The sequence below is a fragment of the Oreochromis aureus genome, linkage group 2, assembly GCF_013358895.1.
Source record: "Oreochromis aureus strain Israel breed Guangdong linkage group 2, ZZ_aureus, whole genome shotgun sequence".
NCBI lineage: Eukaryota > Metazoa > Chordata > Actinopteri > Cichliformes > Cichlidae > Oreochromis > Oreochromis aureus.
The window spans coordinates 3,555,814-3,582,714 of NC_052943.1; the positions used below are offsets into that span (position 1 = coordinate 3,555,814).

Consider the following 26,901-nt stretch of genomic DNA (forward strand, 5'->3'; position numbering starts at 1 on the left):
ATGGTTTCTGCCAAGAAGAAGGAGATGGTGACAGCGATGCGCCCCGCGTTTACTCGAACCCTCTTCTACTTTTTCTGTTTGCTGACTTGGTGAGTCTCTGTCCGCGGTGCTGAAACCTGCCGCCGTGTTTTCAGCCCTCAACTTACAAGTATCCCGATTTTCTTCTTCTTCTTCATAGTATGAAGAAAATCTCTGCGCAGACAAGAAAGGATGAAAGGATCTACCCGGAGAATTTCACTCGCATTTTGGACCGACTTCTGGACGGCTATGACAACAGGCTGCGACCTGGATTCGGAGGTATTTTAGAAAATGCGCACTATTTTTGCGCACTATTAAGAATTTTCCGCAATAAAAGTAGTCATATCAGCTATGTGACCACTCGGAAATATCCCGAATCTTCAAACCACCAGGTGAAATTGTATTTCTTCTATAATTTATGTTACTTTTTAAAAAAAAATGCCATATCACGTAGCTCTAACCACATTATCGAGCAATGAAAGCATCCGGTGACATCTTTAAACTACTAAAGAGGGAGCATCGCTTGTTATTGGACTTTTTAATGTAAGAGAACGCAAAATGCACTCTAAAGATAGCTGCAAACTCACTGCTGAGCAACAAAACACCCCATTAGTGTGGTTTAAATCAAGTCAGTTTCACCCATAGTAATCATACTACACCCCTGAAGCGCTCTAAATGAGCAGAGGGAACAATCCACTTGCTGAGGGAGGCTAAAGATTTCAATTTTGGTGTATTCTATTTATATAGTTCACAGCTGCAGTCATCTCAAGGCACTTGATACTGTAAAGTAAAGCTCCTGCAGGGGCGGAGAGAGAATGTCAACGATTTGTGAACAAGCACTTGGTGATGGTGGGGAGGAAGAACACGTTTTTAAGAAAAAAGCCATAAAATGACCCTCAAATATGCCATAATTAAATAAATGTGCACTTTTATTTGCACAGCCTAACAGTCTATAGTCTGAACCATGAAATAATTGCCAGAAAATTCCAGGTTTTTGGAACTGGAGTGTTTATTGAAGCTTGAGAAATTTTATGTTAAATGGACGGCTACTTGAGCACTCAGAGCACTTTACACAACATGCCTCATTAACCCATTCACACCCATTCATGCCAGCACCTTTTTTTTTCTATGACAAAGTGTTTTCTTTTTAATAACCATACACATTCACACTCTAATGAGGTCATCTAATAATCGGAAGGTTGGTGGTTCAATCCCTGGCTGCTCCGATCTTCATGGGAAAGATGCTAACCCCAAGTTGCGCTTTTTGTCTAACATCCAATAGAGTCTGTCTATGAATGTTAAACGAAAAGCACTTAAGAAAAGAAAAAACAGTGCTGGTATGTGCTGGGGTGTGAATAAGTGAGGCAAGTTGTATAAAGTGCTTTAAGTGCTCAGGTAGAGTAGAAAAGTGCTATACAAGAACCAGTCCAGTAACCATTTACCAGTGAACACTCAGAGAGCAACTTGAGGTTCAGTTTCTTGCCCATGTAGAAACTGCCCAAGACTGAAGAAGCCAGGGGTCGAAGCACCAACCTTAGTACACAGCTCAGCCCAGTAATTTGTATCAGATTTGTATCAGAATTGCATTTCTATGCAGTTGTTTTTGCAGGTTTTGGGGGGAAAAAATGACAGGTCTCTAAAACTCATCTATCAAATATGATGCACTCGGCATTGCAGGGTTAAGACTGTCAAATGAGCATGAACGCCTTACTGAAACTCTTTAACAGCATGGGGGAAGTAGAAAGCTGAGGGTATGCATGACATGTTTTCATGGGAACATTATGGCAACATTTTAATGACCTTTTTCTCTACAATGTTTTATGTGATTTGCATACGCAACATACTGCTTTGTGGTTTAGTGTATTACAACACGAGCGCTGCTGAACTGTGCACAAGCCTGGTAGTTGTGCCCACTGAAGACGGGCCTCTGAGCTGGCACGTTTGAGTGAGTGTGGTTACATAATTGTGTGTATGTCAGTGCACAAACGTCCTAATGCACAGTTCAAGTTCTAAAAGTACAGTTCTGGGTTTCTGTGGCCATATTTCTCAAAGAGATGCTTCACTGCTGGTTGACCGTGTAAAGCAGCCTGTCAGCAGAGATGTTCAGACATGCAGGCGTACCGTAGCTTCTCTTTAAAGTGAACAGAATGGAAACAGGAACAAAGGCACTACAGCTCTGGAAGAGATAAGTTACTGCAAGGCTTTTAGATTGGCTAAACAAGTATGAATAGGACTCCTGTCTTTTTATGACACTGAAGGATTTACACCAGTAAACGGTCATTAAATGTGACACTTGTCTGTTTCATTATCTCAACAGGTCCTGTGACTGAGGTCAAGACTGACATTTATGTGACAAGTTTTGGGCCTGTCTCAGATGTTGAAATGGTACCTATCCTATCTCATGTTTGTTTATGACTTTCTTTTTGTTTATTCTAAATTGGGTTTCAAACTACAGAAGACACAGAGATCAGTACTTGAAGATAATGACTATCTTGCTCTAAAGCTTGGAAAGAGCCACTCAACCAAGCCCGCTTTATGCTTTGATGAAAAAACAAAGCAATTGTTTTTGGTCCTTTTTTCCCGTCTTAGGAATACACGATGGACGTATTTTTTCGCCAGATGTGGGTTGACCGGAGGTTGATGTACGAGGGCCCAATAGAGATTCTCAGGCTGAACAACCTGATGGTAACAAAGGTGTGGACACCGGACACCTTCTTCAGGAACGGCAAGAGGTCTGTCGCTCACAACATGACGGCGCCAAACAGGCTGTTCCGCATCATGAAGAACGGCACCATCCTCTACACCATGAGGTACTTATATTAACTCGAGTAATATGCCAATCCACAGATTGCAGCCAGCTCTAATTTTTGCATCCATATAAAAAGCCTGCTTGTGTTAGTTACACTTCATGTATTTGTTTTCTCTTTTTAGTGTTTTTTGCTCATTAAAATGGGATAGGAGGGATGACAGACTTTGTTTGTTATAAAGCAATGAAAGAGATTTCCTGTGAAATCAAAAACCCGCTCTCGCTGTGTACACAGTAGAGAGCTGTGTGGAGGCAGTGCACATGCCAAACTTTCACATTCATTCAGAAGAGCAGTTGAGTGTTTGATAGTAATTGGCCTTTTTTATACGAAGATCAGCAGAATCAATGATTGCATAGCAACAATCGAAAAACCACCTTTGTTTGTTTTAAAATACCTGAACAAATAGAACCATGTAGGCAGTGGTTTTTGGTGTACCTCTTAAAAGAAAGCCCTTATTGCCATGTGTTTGGTCCTAAATCAAACGCTTCTCCTCTGTTCTGCAACAGGCTGACGATTAGCGCCGAGTGTCCCATGAAGCTCGTGGACTTCCCCATGGATGCACACGCATGCCCCCTCAAGTTTGGCAGCTGTAAGTTCTTTGTGTGTGAGTTGGTGACATCAGCATCAGAAAACTTTATAGACACACAGTTTGCACAGTTGCTTTGTTACAACTGCAACATATATAGTTTAAAAAAAGTAAATAGAAGTAGAAGTAAAAGTAACAATAAGAAATATAAAAAAGTATTTATTTTTCAAATGTAAACTTATTGAAAACATGCAAAAATTTGCAAATAGATGAACAACACTTACAACACCAGAAGTTAACAGTTTAGTGTAGATATGTACAAAGTCAGGATTTTATCCATCCTGCAGGATTTATTGTTAATATTATTGGAATTATTTATATATATACTAAAAAGACAGAAGCTGAGATGAGGAGAAAGACACGATGATTTATTTTCTTTTTATATCGCTACATCATGAGAAGAAATAAATGGTAGCATTTTAGTGAGCCTCCTTTCTCTGTCTGTGCTACAAGAGAAAAATCAGGAAAGCGCTGCTGATTTGGTCTGACAGGACAAAGTGATCCAAACATGCACGTAAGATTAGTGTTAACCTCTAATATTCCTGCAGTGCCTTTGAATGAGGAGACAGACTCGAAGTTTTATCAGAATGTGAATTCTGTTCTTCCTCAATGTTTTGTCAAAAGATTTTTATAAAAGAATCATTATCACAGTGAAAATATAACATAATAGCAGTGTAGCATTGTAAGTCTGTTACTTTGGGTAGACGTGAGTAATGTAAGTATGACTTTTAAAATGAAATACAACAGTTAGTGATATTTAAACACAATCATTGTCCAGTCCTTGTGTATTCTCACTCTGTTGCATGTTTGACAGTCTAACATAAAAATAAACAAAACACAGCCTGAGCAACTCGACACAGAGTAACTCAGTGTGACAGAGTGTATAAAATTTTAGTTCACATTTTTAATCTAAAGCTGAAATCCTGGAATTTCACCAGCACTCCCACTTTGGACATTGCAATACCAAGAAACAGCTGCACACTATGGCAGATGTACACAAAAGAAAAAGCACTCTGAAATGATCATTTTTAAATGGAAAGTGAACCATCAAAATACTTCCAGTTAATTAAAAAGTAATCAGTTTCATCAACTCAAAAATGAAGAAAATGTCACAGCAATGTAAAATACTTAAGTCCATTTTGTTAAATTACTTATTGAGTTAAACATACAAGGTTACAGTAGACGTGTAAGCAAATAACCCACTTCTGGTTCTTGTATCTCAGGTAAACTTGTACATTAAAACAGGTGGCAGTGTAATGAGCGTGTAATACACAGCAGAGCAGAGATCTGATGTGAGCTTACCTGGATGTAATCCACTCTAATACAATTGAAGTGACTTTATTGAGAGAAAAAGCTGGATTCTAAGACGAATAGTGTGATTCTATTTCAGGACACCATGCTTCCTCGGCCGGTACAGTTGCTGTGTAGCAGTCGGTTAGGATAGAGTGAGCACTTTATAAACAACCAAATAAGAGCGTTCAGACTGAATCTGAATCTAAACTAAGCAGAGTGGGTAACAAAAGAGAAAACACCAGTGGAAGGGTAAGACAAAGAAAATATTGTCCTAGCTCAGTTCATGAAGCCACTTTCCTCCTCTTGGTACTGAAATGGATGCTGTGCTGAAAAGGAGCGCTAAAGAGCTGAGCAGGAAACGACTGAATGCTATTAGTTAATAATGAAATGTTTCATTCTTCATTGTGAACAATGAACGCCCAACTCAGCACCAGTGTTCACAGTGGGCCCACTGGTCAGCAGAAATGACTTATCTCAAATAAAGGAGCTTCTCAAAAAACGAGCAGCTGCGTCTTATCAGAGAGCAGCAGCGATTTGAAGATTACATCTGCAAGAGAAAGGAGAGGAAAAAAGACAACGAGTTTGCCTCTACACCCGCTGTCAATTACCCAATCTGGTGACATTGCGGAGGACAAATTCACATTCCTCGGTTATTGTCATCCCCCCCTCCTCCCGTCCTTTCACCATCCTGCGCTGCTGCTGCTAGCCTCCAGTCAGGAGGAAGCAACCATGGATCTGATGTGGCCTGAAGCGAGGGAAAGGTCAGAATCCCTTCCTCTGCCTCAGGATAGTGCAGACCTATGCAGCTATTTTCCATAGCCGGTGCGTGCGTGCGCGTCGATGTGTGCCTGCGTGCTAATTTTCTCGCTGTCTGCCCTGCCTTCATTTTTCCTCCATCTCCCCCACTCTCTCTCCTCTCGCCGTCTCCTTTTTCTGTTTCTCCATCTGGACTTGTGTGCACAGGCACTGCGTTCCACTCCATGACACACCAGAGTCATTTCATTTTGGCAGCACAGTTGGTATCCTGCCGATTTGGAGTCCCATAGGGAGTGGCAGGCCAAGACAACTGGCATTTTGTTTTGCATTCGCACTCTGGTCAACCTCGCCAGTGAGAATACAGCGGAGGAAAAAAATGCACAAAAAACAAAATAAAACAGAGGGGAAGCAACAAACTTGTAATATAATGTGTGACTGTTACAGCTTTAATTAGACACAAAGTGGCAGCTTGAGTCTTTACTAATTGGACAGAGTTTTACTGTTATCATATATTTTTACTTTCATTTGTTCTGATGTCATGGTGTGGTCCACAATTACCAAAATCATTTGTAAAACCTGCACTGGAATCATTTTCTTTATGCAGATTAGTGAATTATTAATGCTTGAGTGGAAGTGAGATGATGAGTCAATCTGGTAGAACCAAAAATTATTAGTGAAAAGCTTTTGGTGGGAGGCTTCTGGTCTGCTTTTGTTTAGGGTTTTTTTGGAAATCCAGTTCTTAGAGAAAAATTAATAATTAGCTGCAGTATTCATTTAACGGGGACTGTCTACATTTTTACACCTTCTGTCATAAAACCTGTTTGAAACAAAAATATACATTTTTAACAAACTTATAAATTTTTATGTGTAAATTTGAGCCGGCAGACTGAACTTCTCTGAGAAGAAATAAATCGAGCATAACATTCAGTCACTGTTTTTCTGTTCAGAAATACAAGCAAATAACTGTAAAAACCCATTTTTTCTGCTTTTTCGTAAAACAGTACATGCAACACATAAAAATTTACTTTGGTAATTACCAATTTACTACTGTTACTGTAGCACAGATGAGGCATAAACCTCACACAGGATGGTGATCTAATACATTTGTTATACACTTTGCATATTTCAGTTGCATTTTACTCAAAATGATTGTGTCATGTTTTTTAAGGGTGAAGAAACATATTTTGAGTGTAATAGGGAGATTTTAAGCCCCACCCACCTGCTCTTTTCTGTTTTGAGAGGGGCAACCAATCAGCCAATCAGTTCCTCTGAATTTTCATTTCAGACGTAGGATGAACTGAGGGGCAGCACTAAGGCCCAGTGTAAGACAGATAGGGATTAATTTTAATTATGAGCAGTGTTGGGGAGTAACGGAACACATGTACCGCCGTTACGTATTTAGAATACAAAATATGAGTAACTGTATTCTGTTACAGTTACCGTTTAAAAAGGTGGTATTCAGAATACAGTTACTTTGTTGAAATAAATGGATTACACGGCGGTACTTCCCTGTTTCATATTGTGGCGGGTCAGGACTGTTTGGGTTTGTTTGACAGCTACGTAATGTTGTTCCAGGCGGCAGCGTTACGGTTGCCATGGTTACAGGGTGACGCTCTCTCTCTCGTGTTTCCTGGGTGAGAGAGCGCTTTTTGTTGTTGTTGTTGTGCTGAGCTAAAGGCAGAATGCTACAGGCATGGCTCTAAAGAATGTAGCCTCATGGGCAGTGTAGTCCGTGCTGCAGGGAGAATGGACTACCATACCCGTTATGTGTCTGTGAGCGAGGGAGGGAGAGAAAGGAAAAGTCCGAGCTGTCACGGAGCAAAAACGGGAGCTGGAAGCATGTAAATATAATAATAACCACAGCAGCCAAGAAGAGTGCCTGACGAGCCCAGCTGTAAGTAAGCTATTAAGACTCAACTGTACACTGTGTTCGTGTTTTCCTCCGGAAAAAATAAGTTCTGTTGGAGCCTTTCAACGCCTCTCTGTCTCCCGCAAGCAAAGTTGACCCAGACAACAAAGTAAAGCTAGTTTTCGGCTACCAGCCCGACACGGAACCCACCGTGATTAGCCAGAGGTCCCTTTACTACGGTTCGGAGCCGCGGACCTTCAGTAACAGTAATAAATCACAGCAATAGTATATTCACGTAGTTGTAAACAACATGATAATATATTAAGTAATCCAAAGTATTCAGAATACGTTACTCTCATTGAGTAACGTAACGGAATACGTTACAGAATACATTTTGGGGCATGTATTCAGTATTCTGTAGTGGAATACATTTTAAAAGTAACCTTCCCAACACTGATTATGAGTCATGCAAAGCTACTGTAGTAGAATCTAATAATAAGAATATCAACTTTATTAATAGGAACCTTTAAACGCCTCAAATGTAGGAATATTGGACACGACTTAATTCATCTACTTATCTATAACATATTCTACTTAAATCAAAAAATATTTATTATATTAATCAATTATTAGTGTATTATAATATGTTTAAACATTAACATTAACGTTAATCTTTTTTGTGTGTGTGTTTGTTTTTTGTGTTGTTTCATGTGTGGACATACTGCGATTTCCCGTTGGGGACAATAAAGTTACCATTGAACCATTAACTGACAAAGCAACTATTATAGAGATAACAGTTATTATCAATTTGAGTTAGTTGTCTTTTTTTTTTTTAAATTTAGGCAATAAAATAAAGGTTCTCAATCACGCCTCATGATGTCTGATCAATAATGTATCAATAAAACAGCGACCAAGTCTAAGTTAAATTTCTGTGAGTAAAGATAAACCCAGCAGCATCTGTAAACTCTTGTTTATTCTCCTCATATATTACTGTTTTGTTTCAATTCAATGTTATTTATATAGCGCAAAATCACAACAACAGTTGCCTCAAGACAATTAATATTACCAGGTAATATAATACATGCTGCTTATAAAATATATTAATTCAACTTAGTTTCACTACACCATCCCAACCAACGAACTAGAGGTTGTCTTTTAATGGGAAGGTTGGTTCAGTTCCCAGTTCTTCCAGTCTGCATACTGATGTGCTTTTGAGCACGATAACAAACTCCCAACCTGCCCATGCATCTGTGAGAATAAAAGGCTTGTAATAAAAACGCTCTGAGTAAAAAAGTGCTACATACAGTTAGATCCACAAGTTTATGGATAATGACACAATATTAATTTTGCCTCTGTACATCAACACAGTGGAATTGAAAGCTGAAAGTCTGCAACAAATGCATCTTGGATTTTTGAGTTCAAGTTCCAACAAAATAACTGGATTCATTAGTTTGGAATTACAGCCATTTTTATACATAATCCCTCCAAAAACGTATGAATCTAACCGTAAGCAGCCAGGTCACTGGGAAAATGACAGCCGGGTGAAAGCTGGCTAATAAATGACAACTTGTATTGTTGCACCGGCCCAATAAATGCAGACGTTTTAAGTTTAGCAGCAATTTCCACAACAGTTGACAACAGACAAAATAACTAATGTGTAGTTCGTTCCTAATGGTTTCTGGTTTGATGCACTTTTACATAACAATATGCAGAATTTGTTCCAGGAATAGCAACCCCATTATCTGAGAAGCAAAAGCAGAAGTGCTAGAGGATGTAGCATTTATCACATATACAAACAGTGTGAAGAATGGCAATCCAAAGGAAAACAGGAGAAAAGTGGTAATGGGGAAAAGGTGCTAACAGCAGCTGGATAGTGACAGGAAGAAATCTACAGTGATGATAATGTTTCAATTATATCAAAGTAAAATCCTGCACACATATGGACAGTTTACAGTACACAAAGAGCTGCTTTCTTCTGAGCATCTTATGTTTTTCTGCTGCACTGCTCACAGCTTACAGTCAGTGACTCATGTCGGCGTGGCTTTGCTGTCTGCCCACAGATGCCTATCCTAAAACGGAGATGATCTATACTTGGACCAAAGGGCCTGAGCATTCAGTGGAGGTCCCTCCAGAGTCCTCCAGCCTCGTTCAGTATGATCTCATTGGCCAGACGGTCTCCAGTGAAACGATTAAATCCATCACAGGTGAGATTTGCTCATCCTTTCACCGTCCTGCTTTATCAACCGAGTTACATTGAATGCTCGAGGAATAATGGGACGAACACTGCTGTTCATTTATCACTTTTACAAAAGAGTCTGCTTTTTTATTAAAAGAAAAGATCCACATCTGTCTGAGCGCATCATATTGAATCATACTTGGAAGATTTGCCAAGTCTACACTGTGTTTCCACAAGATACACTTGGGCGTCGCATATTGGGGGGATATGGAGTTTTGACACTTGCACAGACATGACAGTCGGGCTACTGGACCATGACTAGCACACAGTCTTGTGAAATAAAACCCTCAAACATCATGCGTTAAGACATTTCAGAGCCAGTTGGCTCACACAAATACTGAAAGTCCCCCACACCCCACCAAAAAAGATTTTAGCAGCAGAAAGCTACAGAGTGTAAATGGACACAATGTAGAAATGAAGGAAGAAAACCAGATCAAATGTGACATCTGTCTGGAGCTGCATTAATGAAATCTGTCAGCCTGCAACTTCAAATTCTTTGTTAATGAAACTAATTCATTTCTGTTGATCCCCCAGGTGAATATGTGGTCATGACGGTCTACTTCCACTTGAAACGTAAAATGGGCTACTTCATGATTCAGACGTATATCCCCTGCATAATGACAGTAATCCTCTCCCAAGTGTCCTTCTGGATAAATAAAGAATCAGTGCCAGCGCGCACAGTTTTCGGTATGTAGACTTCACACAGCCCTCACGCTGCACTGCCTTTCTGCTCCTCTCTCTCTCTGTTTATTTGGTGCCTGCATGCCAACGGAGCAATCAGAGCTGGAGTATCTATTCAGTCAACACAACAAGGCGATGCTTCAGCATGCGGTGATTACAGGAAACATGAAGTGGCGCCTTTTTGTTAGTTTGTTTGTTTTAAATCTTTTTGTTTTCCAAGTGAAATTCCATTCTATTTTATTTTCACCTCTTCAAAGTAATTCTCTAAAATATGTTTGGCTCAAAAAGCAGTTAAAGGCAGTAATACTGCACGTGTGGTTGAAATGAACATTTTTAATCAGATGGGGATTCCCGTCTCCTTATTGTAGTTGCTAATGACAAGTGTTTCCTGAGTAAATTATTCTTCTTTAAAATGGCTAAACCACTGGCTCAGTTCAGGAATGCCAAGCTCAGCAGGACTCATAAACGAAAGGGTGAACTAAAAGAGACAACTTTATTTTAGTTGCATTTTACTCAAAATGATTGTGTCATGTTTATTAAGGGTGAAGAAACATATTTTGAGTGTAATAGGGAGATTTTAAGCCCCACCCACCTGCTCTTTTCTGTTTTGAGAGGGGCAACCAATCAGCCAATCAGTTCCTCCGAATTTTCATTTCAGACGTAGGATGAACTGAGGGGCAGCACTAAGGCCCAGTGTAAGACAGATAGGGATTAATTTTAATTATGAGTCATGCAAAGCTACTGTAGTAGAATCTAATAATAAGAATATCAACTTTATTAATAGGAACCTTTAAACGCCGTAAATAACTCACTTCAAATGCAAAATTAAACTAGAAACTGGAAACAAACCAGGACCAGTGACTAGGAAATGGCTGAAAACACCGAGGGAAACACAAGGCTTAAATACACCAGGGAATAACGAGGGAATGGAAAACAGGAGGGAAGCACAGCTGGGCCTAATCTGACATAACGAGACAAAGGAAGCAAAGCAGAATACACTGACATGGGACACAGACTTTCGAAGTAAAACAGGAAACACACGAATGCAGAGGCAAGGATGACAAGGTAGACACAGAGAACACAGAGACCTGAAACGTGGGACAGGAAAGCACACAGTAGACATAACATGGAACACAGGGGAGGCACATAAACAAAACCTAAATATTAGAAAACTTAGGCAGCTACAATACACAACAGAAACCAAGAGACTAACAATGATAAATCATGATGAAATCAACAACAAAACACAAAACCGTGGCTCACCGATCCCGGACCATGACATCTGCAGTATGGAACGAACTTGAAACGGTTTATTCAAAGACCAGGTCCACAACTTTGGTGCATCAAGATGGTGATAATTAGGTGGCGTCAGTGTGCTATAAGTTTGAATGGAGTCAAGTTGGCAACTACATACAGTCTGTTTGTGACGATACAGCAATTAACTTTGACAAATTAGCCAAAATCACAAATCTGTTGCTTTCTGCATCGACAGAAATTCACATTGACTATGAAGCTCATAGATCTGAAACACAAATTCCTCCACAAATAGTGACGTAGTTGCTGCAAAATGCAGATTTAACTGCAGAATTACACACAGCACACAGCAACCTTGCTTTTATATAGGAACATAACCAAAATACAACTAGCTGAGTTGATGGACTGATGGACAAAGATCGACTCAGACTGACTGAAAAAGTTGTCAGTCTGCATTTATGCATTAGACAGAAATTATTTGAAATTATTTATTTCGTTTGAACTGCAGTCATTCCAAGTGGGACTTTAATTTTGTGGAGACAGGTTGCCTTCCAACAACTACCTGTGCAATCACATTGTGATCAAAAGTGGTCGCCCACAGATCGAGAGTACAATCACCAGGTAACCATGAATTTTTCCTAGTTGCCGTCCAGTTTTGTCTGTAGTGTGACTGAGTCCTAAGACAAATTCAGAGTAAGAGCGAATCAAACAGCCCTCCTCTACACTCTGTGGGATTTCCAATAAGCTTTTCTTGTCTTAAGCTCTCTTTTTCAGAGCTTCGTGCTTTAATCTGATTTCCTATTGTCCGTCATTGGTCGGCCATTTGTTTGTATTTGTTCTATGTTGTATAAGAAAATGGTCATATGACAGTTTGATTTCACAGTCAGTGCTAAGACTACCGGCCCTGTTAACGGTCACATTAAAACCTCCACTGTCAAACCCGACATGATCAACAAACTTCTGTTATCTTTTCATTTGTTCTGTAACTTAATTTATACCTAATTTTGTTTGCTTACAGTCAGCAAAAGAAGAAACTCCTCCTGAATTCATAATTTAAATGGCTTATAAAGAAGTGAACAGTCTATCATTTAAATTTGATTTTAACAGCGAAAAAAAAAAAAAAAAAATAAAGTGCAGCCTTACCTAATGTCCACCTACTGTTACTCATTTTAGATTAAGATTACAAAATCTAGTTGGTATTGGTATGGCGAGTAACCTTCAGTAATAGTAATAAATCACACAGCAATAACATATTCATGTAGTTGTAAAAAGCATGATAATATATTAAGTAATCCAAAGTATTCGTAATACGTTACTCTCATTGAGTAACTTAACGGAATATGCGCCAAAATACATTTTGGGGCATGTAATCGGTAATCTGTAGTGGAATAGATTTTAAAAGTAACCTTCCTAACAGTGAACATGACACATAAACCAGCGGACATGGATAACTAAGACAAACTAATAATAATACTAGAACTTAACGTTATCTCCTAAGTAATACAAAATACCTCAACTTTACCCCTAACTTGACAGCAGCACATGATATTAACATAAGAAATCAACCATACAACATAACACAAAATGCCCCTGACAAAAATACAATTAGTCCTCCTCAATCTCCTAAATTCAGTGCATCCGTTAGAAGGAAAATAACAAACATAAATAAAAAAAATAGTAATAAAACGTAACACAAAATTAAATTGACAGAGAAGTGCTTTCAGTTTTGCAGTGTGCTACATTTCTGTTAATTAAAACGTCTTTGCAGACAAACACTGTGTTTATTCAGTTGGCCTAAGTACATCTAAAAGCAAACAAATAAAGGCCCTTACTAAATTCACTATTGATGTAAATAAAACTCAAAGTAAAGTACTCGATCTATCTACCCCTGCTTTGTGTACTGCACGTTTTGTCACTTAGTTGGGGAGGGTATGTTGACCATTTTCCTGAAGCCTCTAGGGACCAGCTCTTAGCCTTCTTCTGTGGCAGACATTTGAATTTTATTGTATAATCTGTCTTTGAATACAGTGTTACTCGTCCAGACTAGTTCAGGAAACAAGCAGTGCAGTGCAGGGAACAGCTGTGATTGGCACATACAGACTTGTGGTGAGGCGCTGATGTAGGGAGCACTCGATTTACTTTTGCTTTCTATTTTCAGTATCGCTCAGTCATGTTCATTTAACTGTGGGAAGCCAAAATCGTGATTGAGATTAAAATCTGATTAATTGTGCAGTCCTAATCCTTAAATACTTGCCAATAAAACTTTTGTTTGATAATATACTTGACCCAAATTCTTGCTGGTCAAAAGGGGATTAAATACTTTCCTCCCTCACTAAAACTTGGATGGGTTGAAAACGACTGTGTGTCCCCCCCAGATGAGTTGGAAGAGGTGCCCATGGTGAGTCTGCTTTGACTGCTGCCCCTGCGATCTGAACTCAGATAAGCAGTAGAAAAAATGATGCACAATGCCAGATCACGTTCTGCCTGTAGTACAGTCTAGAGATGGCACGATACCACTTTTTTATGTCCGATACCGATACCGATATCATAAATTTGGATATCTGCCGATACCGATATGAATCCGATATTGTGTGTTTTTTAATCAATAAAACTGTTTTTTTTAATATCTTGCTGCATTTTGTATAAGTTCATACTCAAGTTTAAATAAACAACAACACTAAAGCTATTCTGTTATACCTGTGTGTAAAAAAAAAAAAAAAAAAAAAAAAAAAAAAAAAAAACACTGCACCCAAAATATTTCATAGTTCAGCAACACTGATCAATCTAATAAACCTTACCTAACTTAAAACCTAACTTAAACCTACTCCATCCTCCCTATTCTGGTATTTTAAAGAGTACTTAGCAGAAATATTAAGCAAACTAACTAATAGGGTTGCAAACTCCCAGCAAAAAAAAAAAAAAAATAGGGAACCACCCACCCTCCACCTCATGATGCCTAATTGATGTAATCAACTTTAATTTGATGCAGGGTGAAAAAAAATGCACAGAAATAAATTATTTTTCAAGAATAATTAAATAGATTCAACATCTTTCTTCAACAGAATTGCAGAATTCACAGACGGTATCTTCCCAAAGGAAAAAGTACTATAGCTTACTAGGGTATATTAGACTTAAGAGTTACTATATATAGTAATGGACTTCTATACATTTTACATCAGATTAAAACTTTGGGTGTAAGATTCAGATAATTATTTATTAAAAGCTATATATTTTAAATGAGAATAAGAAAGAAAAGTATGTCTTTGTGCCCCTTTTCCCCTGTTCATGCCCTATCGGCCCCCTGGCTAAACTTTGCTAGATCCGCCCCTGCACAGTTACCAGCCGTCAGCTACGTGAAAAGGATCCTGGTGTAGAAAGTAATATTAAATAAATTCTAACAACAGCTTATCAAGCTTAAACGTGCTGCTGTTGTTCAGCCGCTGGTTTCCTCTTTCTGGCGCGAAGTGGGCCAAAAACAAAGAAGAGAGACGGACTAGCGACAGAAAAGCCGATCAGCTGATCGTTAAGCAGTTTCACGATTGAAGTAGCGGCAGGAGAGGGAGAGAGAGAGAGAGAGTCGCTCCATATATCGGTTGTTAAGCTTAACATGGGAACGCTTTACAAACATTCAGAGATGAACTTACACACTTGCTTTACTTCTCTCTGGGATAACTTCCTCAGAGATGAAATGCTGGTTTGGTAGCGAGGCTACAAATACACACAGCCGCTCTATCACATGAGGCATACTGCTGCAACGTGCTACGGTTATGAGCCGAGTTACGTCGTGTTGCAAGTTTTGTGAGGTGCTTTTTTGATATTTAATGGATCGGATTATATTTTTTATTTTTCGCCGATATCCGATCCAGTAATTTAGGTCAGTATCGGACCGATACCGATACGCAATATCGGATCGGTCCATCTCTAGTACAGTCATTAAAATATTGCACTTTCACACCAGAGCTACTCTACCATTAAAGTGCTCTAAAGCAGGGGTGCCCAATCCCAGTCCTCGAGAGCTACTGTCCTGCAGCTTTTAGATGCATCCCTACTCCAACACAGCTGAATCAAAGGGTTTGATTAGCTCTTCAGCATGCCATCAAGTTTGGCAAAGGCCTGATAACAAGCCATTCATTTGATTCAGGTGTGTTGGAACAAGGATGCATTTAAAAGCTGCAGGCCGGTAGCTCTCGAGGACTGGGATTGGGCACATCTGCTCTAAAGTGTTGAAGAAAAAAGTCTTTAACAAGTTATATTTTCAGTCAGTGAGTGCATCTTTTGTATCTGTTACTTTTTTCCCTGTAATATGCAAAACTGCACTGGTTAAACAGAATCAGTGTGATGATGAGGTTTTTGTTGGTTACAATAAGGTACTCACTGGTCAGCCACCAAGCAAACCAGTTACTTTATTGATCACTATATTGATTTATGAATATGAATTAAGATTACACCCAAATATATAGTGTATATAGTATATGTCTGAGTAAATTATAAATAATTAGTTTGCTACCGATATTAATATCTTGCTGTAACAGTAAAAATAAGCAGATGTTCGTCAGACTTCACAGAACTGCTACAGTTCTTGCTAAAATGAAGCTGCATTGATCAAAAGCCAAACCCAATGGAAGGGAAAGTTGGATGAAATTAGCGCAAAATCCATCTGTCTTCCTAAAAGCGAAGTGGGCGAGATGAACATTACAAACAATAGCCTCCCTGCATGCTGGCTGCTCATAGATGTGCGACTAATTTCAGTTTTTAGCCTGTGACCCAGTTGCGTTCTACCCATACTCCCTTGCTACACTGTTTGGGCTTGCCCTAGAATAGACTAATTAGCGTGTGACAATAGACATGTTGTCTATTGAATGATAATGGCACTGATACTTGCCTCTGTTTGAAAGTATTCCTGCATTGCTTTCACGATGTAGCATTAACTCACCACCATGACTAATGACAAGCTAACTAAGAGAAAAACAAACAAGTGTCAGTGGTGATTAATGATTCTGATTTAATATGCTGACCGTTCATGATGCCACGTCTGCATAAAACCACACGTGGGTTTATACAGTAGTACTGTCCTGTTACCATGTATGAAATCTACATGTCCCCTCTATTTTGTTAGCTAGCACTCTGTCAAATCATCATAACATGCTCAGTCACCAACACAACCAACAACCCACCCCCCATTTGGTTTTAATAATGGTGTCACGCACACTGCAGCATCACCTCTAAGCATTCATTTGGTATAGTGAATGCTTTTGCTGTCAGCTGTTAAGTTGCTTAGTGAGAAATGATGTGTGGCTCTCTCTCTCTGAGTGTCGCTCACTGTAATAAAGCACCAGCGAATCAGTGCTGCTCTTCTTCAGTGGACAATGTGTCTGACAGTCCTGCTGCTCTACCCCTGCCTCCCCGCCCCAAACTGTCCGGCATGACAGAGGCGTCACAGCAGGACGAATATTGACGCATGAGTCGAGCCTTTGAGACAGTGGATTTCTGCTGTTATCTGCTTTTCAGCTGGCGCACGTGTGTGACTGTTTGGGTTGGAAGGTGGTCGGTGTTTGGATTTCTCCTCTTCTTCCCTGCAGCCTCACTCTGTTCTGACTTCCTGCCTCTATGACTCAACTGCATTGACCTGTTTTGAGCCTAAAAGAAGCAGTTTGTCAGGAAGACAAACAGGAGTGGAGTGAGGATTAGAGCTCAAGCTTCTTGGTTTCAAAAAGAGTCAAGATAAAAAGTACACTTACAGTAAAACGAGTGTTTCTTAAAGCCTCAAATTATAACTTTCTTGACTTTTGACATTTAACAACTCCAGTGATTGTCTCAAATCAGAGTTTATGGCCAGTAACAGTTCTGGAAGTCCCAAAGTGTATTCCCCTTTGGTCTACGGTATGAAGAGGCACACATTTATGATCCTACAGTACATCTTCTTTGTGAAAGTGAAGACAGAGGACCATGAGTTTCGATTAAGAGGTTACTCTTGTGACATCAGGCGCATGTTTCCTTAGACACAATAACTGGTCACGAGAGAAAACTATGCATTCCCCAATGAGTTGGAGAGTCGTGCCATGAGGTTGGTGGCTGCTTCTGGGTGAAACTGATCGCAAAGAGGGTGCTACACCAAAAACTACCCTGTGATTGTGTTGATCGCAAGCAGATGTCACGGGCTGCCGGGGCAGGTTGTGTGGAAAGAGCAGAGGACCCAAGTGCAGACAGAGGCAAGGAGACAAAACTGGACTTAATGAAAAGCGAGCCTTTATTTAGGGCTGAAAACCCACGAAAATACAACAAGGCTAAACTGAGGGAAAACCTGAACATAATGACTCTCACTGAATGAACACAGGAAGACAGAGGACTTAAATACACACATGAGGTGATCAGGGGAAGTGGAGACACATGAGGACACAGCTGACTAGAATGAGACATAATGACAAATGGAGAGTAAGGCTAAACATGTAGTACCAAGAAACACAAGGCCTTTCAAAGTAAAACAGGAAACATGGAGACTCGACATGACAACACAAGCTTAACAGACCTAAAACACATGACAGACTAGACAAGAACCCAAACCCAGAAACCAAGAAGACAGTGATAAATAATGGCTGACTTTAACCTCAACTAAAAGTTAAATAGACACATGACATATAACAACAAATCTAACATGAGACGAATACAAAAATATACTCAGAGCGCTGGGTCAGAGACCCAGCCTGTGACAGCAGATTGCTGCAGTCCCTTGTATTTTGCATAGAAGATACCAACTTCTCTGCAAACTCTCACCAAATACTAGTCAAGCAGCAGTAACAAAAAGTTCAACATAATCTGGAAATGCAGACCATTCGCCTTCAAAGTAAAAGCCCTGTAGCCAACAAGTTTCAAAAAGTGGAACTTATACTGACAAGGCAAACCTTTGTCATCCAGTCTAGGAATATTTTTTCCCAGTGAGCAATGGTTGTCAAATAGTAGGACTCTGTAACTGAAGGCTTATTCACTTGACCCTGCATGGTCACATGTCCAAAATGAGGGAAAAGCTAACATTTAGCAATCACAACAGCTAGCCCGACTATCCTATGAAGCAGACTAATTCATGCTATTTACTGTATCTTCTTGTTTAGCTACATAAGTAACAGTCTATACAGTATATTCAGTTATATGCTGCACTTGTTGTTGCACAGCTGCTTTCACTCTTTCTGCTTCCTGCTATAAGCTAATAACCTCAAAGCTTTATGTTCCTGAACTACCAACATGAAAAAAACATCTCTCCATGCAGCTCTTAGAACAATCAAGTATCCAAACTAAGCATAATTATGGTGAAAGAATGGCTTCCGGATAATTTCTCTGATTTCAGCGACCCACACCATACTTTGCATTATATACATAATCAGTTCCACAGTCAGTGAAATGTTTCCGTGAAAGCTTTAATTTTAATTTTAATGGAAAACACCCACTGTCTCATTCTTTTGGCCATGTTAAGAAAAGCTCTCTATTAGAGGGTAATGTCCTCAGTCTGTGGCCTTGAGCTGCAGTTCACCTATCAATGTCATCCAGCTGCTTTTGACTGACAGGTAATTATATGGCGGTCACGTCCGGGCAAAGGAGACATGCGTTTATGTTGGGTAAGGGCTGTGACGCACAGATTGTTCCAGATCTTTGGCATAAAGGGGATTTTCTCCAAATCACATTATTGCTATTGGTTAATAGTACCAAGGGCGAGTGACGAGCCTCAGGCTTATACGGTGACCTTCTGTTATTGTAGGAGCCCCGCATAACCTTGGGTGCTGGTCAGACAGGTGTCTTGTTTTATTTTTATGGTCCCTCTCTGGGTAGTGCAGCGACAAATAAATGAGAACACATGACATTCAGTCCCGGGATGGTGTCTGCATGAACATCGGTCAATGTGTCCTCTAGCTCTGTGATGTATAACCTTTCTTTATTTGACTTATTTCCACAATTTGAGAGTTACCAGTTTTAATGTGATATAGTTAGGAAACTGCAAGCTCACAGTGGCATAATATAAGTTAATGCCTAGTTATACAAACAGTATTTGGAGGTAGAGCATGCTGACCATTGCTTAGATGAAACAAACAGACCTCTGATAGATGCCTTAATTCATCTGCTGCATAAAGACCTTGACTATCTTTAGCAAGACTATGATATAAGAAATTAAGTTATTGATGGAAGTGATTGCCAATGAGACTGGAGAATAGTGCTGACAGACAATTCACAGGAAGGGGCATATACAGTTAGGTCGACAAGTTTATAGACAGTGACAAAATGTTTATAATTTACACTTAATTTAGTCTTTACACCATCTTATGGATTCTAAATCAGACGGTCAAGATGTGACGTTTTAGCTTTTATTCAAAGCAATTTTACTTAGTACAATTTTTACTTTTACTTACTTTTTAATTGTGCAAGTGTTTGGCAATTACACATACTTTTATACACAGTCCCCCATTTTCAAGTCAAGTCAATTCAAGTTAAGTGGCTTTATTGTCTTTCCAACCATGTGCAGTGGTACAGTACACAGTGAAACAAGACAATGTTCCTCCGAGACCATGGTGCTACATATGACATCTAACAGACAATCAACACAGGACTACATAAAGTGCAATTTGCAAAAGTAGCAAAAAAACCCCTCAAGACAAAGACAACAACACCAGACAGAAAGAACGATACAGACACAGCAGTGCAATAGAAATGTGCAGAAGACTGAGCCTTATGGGCACCGGCTCAGCGCGTTGAGCAGGAGCTCACATGCCATACGGCTGAGATCAGCCAGCCCGGGTTTGCTGTGCAAAAAGTGACTTTGATTGATTGAATCAATCAATCAATCAATCAATCAATCAATCAATCAATCAATCAATCAATCAATCAATCAATCAATCAATCAATCAATCAATCAATCAATTTTATTTATATAGCACTTTTAAAAACAACAAATTTTGACCAAAGTACTGTACAATAAAATAATCAGATAAAATGTAAAAGGAAAGTAAAATGAAAGGTAAGAAAATAATAAGAATAAAATAATGAGTAAAAACTGGTCTTTAAACGAGTGAATGAGTCCAGTCACTGAGTGTTCAGGAGTCTGACGGCTTGGGGTAAGAAACTGTTTGGCAGTCTGTCAGTGAGGCCCGAATGCTCTAGTACCTCTTGCCAGAAGACAGCAGCGTGTAGTTTTTCAGGGCCTCAAAAGTAATTGGACAATTGACTGACAAGCAGTTTCACGATCAGATGAGGCCTGTTCCTTTGTTTTTCCAGACAGACTGATTAAGAAGTTAAAAGATCTAGAGTTGATTCCAAGTATTGAACTTGTATTTGGCAGCTTTTAGCTGGAACTCTTAATCTGAGGTCCACAGAGATGCCAAGATGCAAGCAGAGGAGGCCGTCATTAGGCTGAAAAATCAAAATAAATCTAAGTGGCAAAATCAACAATCTGGTTCATTTTTTAAATCAATGAATGCAATAGCAAGCTCAGCGACATCAAACACCACAGAAGACAATGGTTAAAAACAGTTCTTTCCCAGATTAAGAAAAAAATTTCACAACATCTACCCGAGTCAGAAACATTGTTGAGGAGGTAGAGTGAGTGACAACAAAGAAGGTTTCCAACAACAACCACTGGTTACAATCAAGAAAACATCTAAAAGTCGGCAGTTTTGGAAAAAACCTCCTTGAACACGTGAAACCAAGAGAAACCCAGATGATGGGAAGAACAAAGTATGGAGAAGGAAAGAAACAGTATTTGAAGCATATCACATCCTCTTTCTAACATGGTGGAGGCAATGTTATGGCAAGCGGATGTATGGCTGCCAGTGGAACTGGATCACTAGTGTTTATTGATGATGTGACTCCTGACTGATGTAGAAGGGTGAATTCTGACGTTCGCAGAGCTGTACTTTCTGTTCAGATTCAGATTCTGCTGGAAAACTGATTATACAGCGCTCCACAGTCCAAATGACCCAAAGAAAGTACAAAAGCAATCCAAGAGTTTTTCAAGGCAAAGAAATGGCCAGATTAGTTACCAGATCTCAACAAAATAGAGCAGCTTTACAGTTACTGAAGACAAACTCGACCCACAAACAAACAGCAACTGAAAGCAGCTGCAATAAAGACGTAGCAGAGCAGCTCAAGGGAGGAAACAGTATTCGGCGATATTCATGAATTGTAGACTTCAGACAGTCATTGAGTACAAAGGATATTCACCCAAGTTTTAACCACAAACCTTATGTTAAAGTTGAGTGAAACTCTCCAAGTAGCTCAAGTGGACAAATGCTTTTTGTGGTTGTACATGTTTCTATTGCAAAGCTATATACTGTATATATGGTTCATTATCCTTCTGCCTTTAGTTAATGAAATCTCCTGATGAGAAGAACATAATAAATGGGTTATTGAACACGTCTCGTTTTCTATTCAGATCTGCAACGTTAAAATTCATGTCAATCTGTGGTGAAGCCTCAGTTTTCCCAGTGAGATGGATATTTTTGCAACTCTACTTACATTCAAATTGAGTCAAATTCAGACTAATTATGTGCTTTGATCAAATATGAAAGAATTTATGTCACCTCCCTCTTTGATACAGGCTCATGTGTTCTTTTGTTTTTATTCTCCCACAAACCATCCAAGGCATCACCACCGTCCTGACCATGACGACACTCAGTATCAGCGCTCGCCATTCCCTCCCCAAGGTCTCGTATGCTACTGCGATGGACTGGTTCATCGCCGTCTGCTTCGCCTTCGTCTTCTCCGCCCTCATTGAGTTTGCCGCTGTCAACTACTTCACCAATGCACAGATTGAGCGCGCCAAAAAGAAGCCGGCCAAATGTCCCCCGGGGCCCCAATCCACGCCTGTCAAGGTCAAGGACGCAGAGGAAGTGCTGCAGGTGACTTCTGTTTCTCTCAAAGTGGCTCAATAATCTGATCACACTTTACTTCAAGGAGCACTTACAGAGCATGTCCCTTATTATGTGCTTACTGCCTTTAGCCTACACGTTTGAATCATCAGAAGTGGTTCCTGCCTGTGAGAATAGTCAGCTGAGCTCCTGCTTAGAGGGTGTTAAGGAAAGCTAGAGAAAGCTGGTCCCAGAACTTTACAAATCTTGCTTGTCAAATTAAAAACAACTGAGTGTTAAATGACAGAAAAAAATGTGTGAGAGAGAGAAAATAAGACGGGTCTGAAAACAGCTTCACAGCACAGATGTTTGGGAGTAGTCACGAGGTGTGCAGCCTTTCTTTTGAAATTCTACGTGCATGAAATGACATAAGCTTCTATTTCTGTGTGACGAAGTTTAAGCAAATTACATCGACACCATGGCAAGTTACATACGGAGAGAACGAGGATTCATGAATATACCATGAAGCTATTTTAAAGCTGTAAGTCAGATATGATGAATGTGTTACAGTGCTGTTTATGTAACTGTAGGAACGTGTTCATGGCGCCGGATAAACACGTGCGATGTATTTTTCTCAGGCTGCATAATCTTCTGAAGAGTGGAAATCACAGGTCATCTGTTAACCGATCATTGAAGCTGACATAACCCACCAGCGGATATGCCCGTTTTACAGTAACTACTTTAAGTTGTTTCCTTCTGCCTAAATCCCAGTGTGGCGTAATCATGCCTGAATGCAGTATAGTGACAACAGCACTTCAATGGATTAGGGGGTTGCCATGGCAACGGAGTCCGAATACATCTGTATAGGTTTCAGGACAGCTCTGGCAACAGGGGGGAAAATTAATGCTCTCTTCCTCAAGAGCAGGTCTTGTTACCAGAGGGCTTGGCACATGGGTCACAGTGTGTCGATGGTTCCAACTCCTCAGCATTTTACCTCCTCCATGTTGAGACACAAACTCCACTATCCACACACACACACACACACACACACACACACACACTCCTCCTCTGCTGCACACGGGACACAATAACATTGGATCCTTTCAAATTCAAGGGGTGGGGGTGGTGTTGGTGGATTATTCCTGCAAATGCCTTAGTACCAGCATCACACTCTACTTGAAAACATCAACTTTCAAAGGATAAGCTCCTTTGACGCTACACTGCATTACCCGCCCGATGCGGTGCTACCTACTTTCTGTCTTAAGCTTGTGTGAAATGAGTGAAAGCCATGGTAAGTGACACCTGCATTACGCACAGTCTGTCGTCTGCCTTCACAAATGAAGGCCATCTGTGTCGGGGGACTGTGATCAGATCAATATGACAAAGTTTGTGGGGAGGAAGTAAACTTCACCTATCCTGCAAACTCCTTCAAACAGGAAGAAGAAAGGAGAGATGAAAAAATTCTTTGCACGAAATACGTTTATTGCTTTAACGCTTCTTTTTTTTTTACTAACATCAATTCAACAGTTGCCTCGAGACGCTTTATATTTTAAGATTAAGCTTCTTACAGTAGTACAGAGAAATAATCTCCCGAATCCAAACTGAGAGCTGGTTTCAATAACCAACTCAATCAAGAATTCCAGTTGGATTTGTCCAATGTTATCAATAGGTGGTGGCGTGGTGATACAGGGGTTAAAACTATTGCCTCACAGTCAGATGGCTTTTGGTTCAAACTGGTTGGGCTTCCTCGGGGTTCTCTGGTCTCCTCCCACAGTCTAAAGACATATCGTAGGATAAATGGTAATTCTAAATATAAAGGTAGAGGTGGATAAAATGCTTAAAGTGCATAGAATAAAGTACTGCATCATTGTATTATTAAATCTGGCCTGTTGTGCAGAGGGCTTTGGGGGCTGCTTTTAGAGAACTTTGAACATGGTGATAAATCTGGAAAATTCCTTGCTAACCACTTCAAGCTAAATACAGAAAAAAAACTTTATTCTGGAAAGGACGGCACTGGGAACATTACTTACAATATTACACAACAAATAAGCCTTGGCCTCTGTTGGACATGGGCTTGGAGGGAGGAGTTCACCATCCCCATCACTCCCCGCTGGGATGCAGGTGTTTGTTGGTTCTGGGGACTGTGGCAGGATGTTCTGGTGTGGTCACTGACCCACTCACTTGGTGGTATTGGAGCTCCTTCTGTTGCTTGGACCTCTTCTGTGGCGCCCAAGAACTACCAGTGGGCGCCTGGAGCCTTGATCTCGACTCACACTGGGGTGGGCAGCTCCAGTGGGGTCGGCTGCCCGTCGCCACTGGTCCTTTGGGACTCCCACCCCTTGGCCGTGCGGACCCCATCTAGGGCCTTGCTCATTCTCCTGCTGGAATGAGCGTGCAGATATTGCCGAGATGTGTGGACTTAGGTCTTCAGAACTCTTGAGGACTGCGGATGGCCCGGTTCTCTGGCCGGCTCCCCACCCTCAAGTAAATTTCTTAACAAAGACACACCCACACTCGACACTCTCTCTCTTTCTCTCACCCACACACCCCCCACAAGAAGATTGTTGATTTATGTACCTGTGCATTTTCACATTTTTGTCTTCCAGGTGTTGTATGTTCGTTTTTTCTTACAGGTGCAGCAGTTGGCGATACATTTGTATACAACATTTGTATTATATCCTTTTATTGTGTCCCTCCCCCTCTTTTTTAACCTCTGACAGACAGGATTTTTTAAAAACAAAGAAGTTAACATTTGCACAATGAAATGTATTTCAAGCTGTTAAACTGAACTAAAACATGAGGAACAAATTAAAATGTCAGTGTCAGTAAACTTTCTTATCAGCCTGACTCAAATACTGGTTATTCTCCTCTCTCCCAGCAAAATCCTGATACGAACGGTAATCTGAGGAAGCGCATGAATTATATCTCCCACCAAGAGTCGAGCAGTCAACAGAGAGCCCACTCCACCACCAACATTGCAGGAGTCGGGCGAGGAAGGCCGCTGCGACCTTTAGCAGGTGGAGCCAACGGCAGCTCTTCCACCCTCTCCCGCTCCAGCCCAAAGTCTGAGAGTCTGCTCAGCGTTGCGTCTTCCTCAGCGCAGCTGGTGAAGAGCACGCCTCAGGCTGCAGCTTCTACGCCAGACGTGATGGCGGGGACGCCGTGCAAGCAGAACGCCAGCACTTCCTCTCTGCAGCATCTGCTGGGCCCGAAGCTGGAGCGCATCCAGATGATGGGGAACAAACTGGAGCCGAAGCAGACGCCGTGCTCCCAGCCCACCACTGCTGGTATGGGCGGAACCAGTAAAATTGACAAGTATGCACGGATCCTCTTCCCCGTGTCGTTTGGCGCATTTAACATGGTGTACTGGGTGGTTTACTTATCAAAGGACACCATGGTGGCTAAAGGTGGCTAGACGTGTCTTTTAACACATGGGAAGCAAATAAGGATTACTGGAGTTTGTGAACATTAAGTAGAACGTGTTGTTTTTGCCAAACAGATGAACTAAATGTGTCCATAAAGCACTTAAGAATACATTTATTTTTTTCTTCCTGAGTCCTGAAACTGCAAGCATGGGAACAAGCGAACAAAATTAGAAAAACCTGACTCCACATAAGAAGGAACACCTGCACACTGGAGTATGCTACTGTCCTCTTTCTATTACATCGTGCTTCATCTGACTGAAAGGTCCTCATCGGCTTCAACTGATCTCTTCTGGCCTGCAGTCAAGATAAAGCATGGATTTTATTCATTTTCCTATTTTTGTACCCTGCACCTGGCAAGATGCGAGGACGTGTGTGCCATTGTTCTGAACTCAACTGCACCAACACTGTAAATATATAAATTTATTAGGATAAACAGATTTATATTTAATGAATACAATTTACTTCCTTTTGAATAATTAAGACGTGTCGCTTTTGGTGCCAGCAGGTTAGAGGTTGCAAAATTAAAACAGAATGGAAATTTCTTGAATGTTGGCCAAAAGGGTTTGAAACTAAAATGGATTTGGCCAGAATGAAAGTCCTCAAACCAGGCTGAGTGGAGCTTTGGCCAGGACCTGATCAACCATGAAAAGCTTCTCTTGTATAGTACCTACTTGCAAAGCATCTTTCACATGGAAGAAGGATTAACTAATCTGAAAGAGCGAATATGAAATTTGTGGATAAGTCGGGCAGAAAATGGTAAAGACAAGTTATTAATTCATGTAACAGTAGGCTTTAAGCTTCTTTCCGTAACAGACTGCGGAATAGCAGACAAAGATTGTGTAAGTGATTAAAAAAGAGCCATAGCATGAACAAATACAGGGAGCAGAACACAAAGCCATTTGCTCGTAGACCACTGTGGCAATAAAATAATGAGCTGGTTGTTTGTTTCGAGACATTTCGGCGTGCTCAACAAAAGAATGTGACTCAACAGCAGCTCCAGGGGAGAAACACAACATCTTACTGCTGTCATCCACATTCTTAAATGTGTTTCCGTGCACTTTGATTTTGGGCATAAAACATTATTTAATTACTCTTCATGGGAAAGATCTCTCATGTGTGTCTATGGAGCACACTCAGCTCCTATCAAAACTACAGCAGATACACAACACG

General features: G+C 40.4%; 1 protein-coding gene across 1 annotated transcript; it reads left to right on the forward strand.

Moving 5' to 3' along the window:
• Window positions 1-26,901, forward strand: gabra4 (gamma-aminobutyric acid type A receptor subunit alpha4). The gene is made up of 9 exons (XM_031751428.2): window positions 1-89; window positions 179-297; window positions 2,336-2,403; window positions 2,608-2,828; window positions 3,332-3,414; window positions 9,370-9,513; window positions 10,080-10,232; window positions 22,101-22,357; window positions 25,185-26,901. Exons 1-9 carry the CDS (start codon window positions 1-3, stop codon window positions 25,719-25,721), a joined length of 1,671 nt encoding a protein of 556 aa, XP_031607288.1. The 3' UTR covers window positions 25,722-26,901.